Source organism: Branchiostoma belcheri, unplaced genomic scaffold (genome assembly GCF_001625305.1).
Source record: "Branchiostoma belcheri isolate BF01 breed outbred unplaced genomic scaffold, Haploidv18h27 scaffold3, whole genome shotgun sequence".
Classification (NCBI taxonomy): Eukaryota; Metazoa; Chordata; class Leptocardii; order Amphioxiformes; family Branchiostomatidae; genus Branchiostoma; species Branchiostoma belcheri.
This window is the reverse complement of record NW_017803909.1, coordinates 6,577,471-6,583,470: the sequence shown is the minus strand read 5'-3', so window position 1 is coordinate 6,583,470 and position 6,000 is coordinate 6,577,471. Positions and strand designations below refer to the sequence as shown.

General features: G+C 40.8%; 1 protein-coding gene across 1 annotated transcript in view; it reads left to right on the top strand.

Moving 5' to 3' along the window:
* Positions 1–6,000, top strand: part of LOC109473408 (TBC1 domain family member 31-like) — a 33,774-nt gene that overhangs the window by 15,612 nt on the left and 12,162 nt on the right. The window contains exons 6-9 of the mRNA XM_019773268.1: positions 1,809–1,957; positions 2,888–3,047; positions 4,215–4,415; positions 4,797–5,012. Coding sequence (XP_019628827.1) covers positions 1,809–1,957; positions 2,888–3,047; positions 4,215–4,415; positions 4,797–5,012 — 726 coding nt within the window. The remainder of the gene's footprint in view (positions 1–1,808; positions 1,958–2,887; positions 3,048–4,214; positions 4,416–4,796; positions 5,013–6,000) is intronic.

The following is a 6,000-nucleotide window of genomic DNA, read 5'->3' as shown; positions in this document are numbered from 1 at the left end:
TCCTGCAACTTCAGTTCTACATTTTCTGTACAATTGCAGATGTATAAGGCAGTAGAAAGGTTCAAGATCTGTACTTAATTATCCTCATGTTCAAAAAAAATTCTACCCTTAATTTTGAAAAAATTGGGCATAGGTTCCCCGGATGACCCCTAACCGGGGGCCAACGGTGCTTCCACAAGTTCAATAAGTGAAAAATACATGATACAAAATGTACATGTATTTACTACCTGGAACTTGGAGCAATTTATTCCAAAGATGTCAACTGACATTAATATATTAAAAACTAAACCAAATCCTATTTCTCAAACAAATCACATATTGACACAGCTGAACAAATAAAAATGTGATCATGTTTATAAACTCCACTCAAAAACAATTTTTGAGAGACACTCGGGTCACGGTACTAAGCGTGATAATCTCTAATATCTCATCTGATTCTCCCAATATGTAAAGGGTCTTTACAATGACAGCATCCAACCGCGCATACATAGAAACAACAATATTACACAAGAAACCAATTAATTCGGAAAATTTCTCAGTAATGTTTGAAAATTAACCTTACTAAAATATAACTGAATTTTTATTTCAGTTGTAGCCGAAAAAATATTTTTCATGCGTTTAAAGTATCGTTTTAGCACTGTAATATGTACTTATTACATGTATCTATACATTTGGATGCTATCCTGACCTTTGACCATTGTTATTGTGAAAACAGGTCGGCCATGTTGTCTTTCTCGCCGTGAATTTTCGGGCCGTTTTTTCGAGCAAATTTCAACCGTTTTAAGCATTTTACGGCCTCAAAAACTCATATAACGAGGAAAACAAGTTGTAGTTGTTATTTTCATGCGTAACATTTCTTCTGGGGATGGATTATTTTTCCGTCGAGCTGCCGAAAACTTAGCGCCATGCCGCAACCATGTGGTCGGGCGCGGCCGGCCGGCGGGAGTTTTACTTTGTATCGGTGAGCTTTCGCGATGTAAACAAAGACAGTCGGAGTTGTTTACATGAAAATTTTGTTGTGAAACGCCAGCGGGGTGTCAGATTTTCTACAAATGACAACGTTTTCTTTGTGGCGTCATGGCGAGATCGACAATTCATCGTCAATTCACAGGATTGTGCCGACAATGGAATTGAATAGCGGCCCGATCCGTGCAATTAGCGCTCGATCCACGCCGCCCGACCGAAGAAAATTGGAATGACAAGCACATTTATCGGGGATAAAATCCCCAATTTTGAAAACCGACCGCTAGCCGCTCGAAATTTTTGGTCGGCCCAAAAAAGGCTAGGGTCGGGGGGTTTTTCATAGGGTCGGTCGGGTAACCGGAAACACAACATTTTTTTTCCTAGGCCTTGTCGCTTCATATTTCTTCTGGAAAAATCCAAGAACCAACAAATTAAATTGGTGTGGCCTTATCAGTGTAATACGGTAACACACAGTTGTGTTGATACTGACCCTGGTGCTGAAATTGAAGTGATTGTACATGTAACTATAAATTTCCTCACACAATACCTCTTTTGATGTATTTTGCTACAACTGATGTGAAACTATAAAAGTTTCAGTTTGTCAAGCCCAGTTTTTGCAACAGCTCCAGAATTAAGTAAGTTGTTGCTAGGTAAAAATCTGAGAACCAACAAATTGAATTGGTGTGGCCTTAGGTGATAACGTATGATATGGTCTTGTATACTGAGGTCAAAAGGGCTAATCGTAAAATGGTAAAAAAGTTATCAGCCTATATAAAGATCTTTCATAGAATGGCCAATTCTTGTACTTCAACTTGAATGCCAACCGTACAGTCTGTGTTGTGCAGGTGTTCTTCGTACCACTGAGTAACACCATCCTGACATGCTTCAAAGACGACTCCATATTCGGCTGGGAGAGCGACACTCTGCAGTGCCGGTTCCAGCTGCCCGTCCCTGAAGGCAGGAGTCCTCAGTACAAAGCCTTCGCCTGCCCTCGGTGAGCACTAACCCATCAACACATTAACCTTTCCAATGGGGGCCCATTGAACTGCTTTTACAAGAAGCCAAAGATTCCTGACCCTTGCTTTGTTACACTAATGTGTCGACAGTAAAAGTCTTTCACCCTACTTACCAGCCATTGAAAGATCAGGAAAGTTACACAAAATTTTTAGATATTTGGGCTTTCTGGTGGAAAAGTATGTAAGTTATATCAGTGTGTGAAAGATATAGGATCAGGCTGCACATTGAAGTGATGTATGCAGTACACTGAACACGATGCCTGCAATAAGATAAGCGGGATTAGGAGGGGATAAGGAGTCAGTGTTCGGTACGGGAACGTTTCAATCTTCCCCCGCGTTGACGTAACCAGGATAGTAATGTTGATGTAGCGGGATTGGCTGCAAAGCCGAGATATAACCGTGGTTTGGACAGGATGACAGGTGAGGAATGTGCGGGATTATCCCCAATTTCACCGCAATGAAATGGGTTACAGGCATAAGGGAACATTTAAGGTCATTCCATTTCGTTCTGTATAGATGTACTGCTCAAAACAAATTAATAAATTTTATTTCTTATTAACAAATTGGTACAACTAGAGAGTAGAAGTAACATTTGTCAGGCAAATGCATAATTATAATTACTCAAACACATTCACATACATGTACTACTAGTATATGGTGACAGGAGCAGAGCAGACCATGAAATTGCAACATTATGTAACCCAACACCAGTCACCATGGTGACAGACGTCAACAATTCATGTCATTGGTCAGGTCATAGGTCACTGTTTGGAGGAAGAAAGTGAGCAAAAACAATATATTTACCGAAATACCATTTTTTAAAATTCATGTACTATAAGTATATGGCATTGTATTAGGATGATTACACCATAGATTTGTCAGACTGACAAGTGGTTTTTCCTCATCAGTGATGGTAGGCTGCTTGTGGCTGGGGGGAAGTCCAACTTTCTCCATCTGTGGGCCCTGGACAGCAGACGGCTCCTGAGGATCGTACAGATGCCACCCAAGGTGCGGGTTGTGAGACAGCTAGAGTTCCTGCCGGACAACTTTGATGGAGGATCTAGTCAGGTGAGTAGTATCTTTTTTGGCAACGTCTCAGGGAGGAGCCTAATGGTACAGTATTGTGTGCAGTTTGCAAGAATTCTAGGAATTGTACATGATTATTTTGTCCACAGGCATGGAATGTCCACAGGAATGTCTCCCAGGTCTATTTGCTGACACACATCTATGGCCACATTCTTGGAAACCCTTGGAAAACCTGTCTGCCCCGGGTGCCCTACTTTCTATGACCCCGGGGCTCATTCACTATACACTCAGGGGAGGAGTGCACTGTATCTGTCTAGACTTAACAGGTGGCTTCCTCAAAATCATGAAATCATAGCAGTGCCATTTAAACAATAACCCTAACAGCAACCACCGTCGCCATGGCAATGTACGTTTTCATTGCCAGTCTTGTTGTATGTGAATGTGTTTTCTGTATGTTGAATAGCTTATTAGATGCCTTCAATACCTAATTTCCAAAGGTAATGAGACATTCCCATGATCCCTATCTGGGGCTGTCATACTCTGTCTGCTTCCTGAGGCAATACTACTATAGATGATGAGATAATGATAATAGTACCGGTACTAGTACATGTATCCAGAGAACTTGTTGATGTATGCGTCTCCCCACTGCATGCTAAAGCCTGGCTTACAGCCATGATGCTGAGAGCAGTTCTATAACGCTCTCTCTGCAGATCTAGAGTGCACGCCAATCCCCCCATAGATTCCTCAATGTGCAGACATGTTCATCTTGTCGGTGCACATTTTGCACAACTATAAGTTTACCCATACCCATGTCAAAGGCAATTTTCTGTATCTGTATAGCCGGTATAACCACCTTTTGGTGTAACACATGTACACCAGCTTCGCAGGCACGCGGCGCGGCGGCAGCTTGCTACATTACACCAATCGACTTGTTACACCTTAACCCTTGAACATCTAACTCCAGACATTGTTTAAAGCCATCTAATGACAATGCCCCTACTGTACTTGGTGACAGCGAGTTTCACTCTGCGATAGTTCTAGGAAAGAATGAATTCTTGAACACCTCAATCCTTGGTTGATAACTCTGGTACTTGAAGGCATGGCTATTTCTTGTTCTCTTCTGGGCTGGTATTAGGTACTTAGTAATTGGGACATCCACCAGTTTATTAGTCATTTTGTACATCATGCATATTTTGTTTCCCTTTCCAGACACTTGGTGTTCTGAGTCAAGATGGCATCATGAGGTTCATCAACATCCACTCCTGCAAGCTGCTGTTTGACATCGGTAGTCATGACAACCGCATCACCCATGCCCTGATTGGTGCAGACGGCCGGCATGTTGTGTGTACCATGGAGGATGGGTCCATCAACGTGTACAGTGTGCAGGCACTGACCTCAGAACTCAACAAGGTCAATCTTCTTCATTTTCTTCTTTGGTGTTTTCATGTTCTTTCTCTCTTGTAGTTTTTGCTACAAGCCAGATGCCCACGAATGAAGAAAAGCATCAATTTGAAAGTTCCTTTATTCTGAAGCTACTTGTATTTTGCTTCAACACTTTATTTTCATTTTATTGTAAATGCAACAATGTAATACAGTGGACAACTCTGGCAACATTGCTGTATTCAAGGGCCATTAGTTAAACAAGTACAAAAGACAAAGTAAGAACATATTAACTGGACATAACCTAGTACTATATTCAAATTGTAAAATGTAACACATTAATGCATTGATCATTCAGATAATATACTATCAAACTTACTTGACATTTTTTTAAATGTCCAATACATACAGCCTCCACCGCCACTTCTGAAGGTGGTGTCCTCTGAAAAGGAGAGAGAAAAGTCTGTAGTGTCCAGAGTGAGTGATGTGCCCAGCACCCTGAGACCCAGGTCAGGTGCGGGGGGTCAGGGTGTGAGACCTTACAGCAGGACTGCCACACGTGTGCCCAGGAAGGTCAGAGGTCAGCAGCCTCCAGACAGAACACAGGCCTCGGACTCCGGAGTAGAGGTGAGATGTCTCCATCAGGCCAATTTAATTCGTTGTTTCTTGGATTTTTTCATTAAGAATATGAAGCGTGTTCTGCATGTCCGAGGTGCTGATAATCCTGTTGTTGTTACTTACATGAATTCTATGGGTATTTGTATTTTGTCGCCTTACAATGTATACATAGTAGAAACTTGATTTATAATAAGGCCACACCAATTTAATTTGTTGGTTCTCAGATTTTTTCATAAAAAAATATGAAGCGACAGGGCAAATAACAATAAATAAAAACAGGTCTAGGTATCCTATTATAGCCCCAAATGCTATGCTAGGAGCCATGAAGTCAACACAAAAGGCTGGGATAAAATTTGAATTTTGAAACTATGAATTTTAACTGTAACAACGGGGAAGAAAAGGACTTTCCTCAACTGTTGGGGGCAAAATATGAGGATTTTTGAGTTGATTCAGAACCAGAATTTTTTTTTTTTGGCAAATCATAAAAAAAATTAAGAGGCAAATCCGAGAACAAACAAATTAAATTGGTGTGGCCTAAACCCATGGCATATACAAAACTACATGTTGGCAAACATTTACATGCAATTCAAAATATATAATATGCAAAATTACTAGTATTGTATAGAGTCAGTAGTAAAAACAATAGCTCTCAAATAATATGCTAACACCACTGAACCCTAGCTTGATTTTTTCAGTCTGCAAAATTGCAGGTTGCTTACTTTTTCTTCTGCAATTATATTGAAAATGTCTGCAAAATGCAGACTGCAGGTGGGTCTTTCTAACACTGGTATGGTAATCACGTCAAATGTTGGATTCAGTCCAACCTAATAACCATCGTGCCTTCCAGATATGCTGTTAAAAAGGGTTGTAAGAGTTAAAGTTTTCGCCGTTGCCCAAAGGCAATAAGATGATAATGATGGCTCGCTACAGATCCACATTTATAAGAGACCCTATAATTGTAGTGCCTTGTGGCTATGAATCTTAGATGTATCTGGGT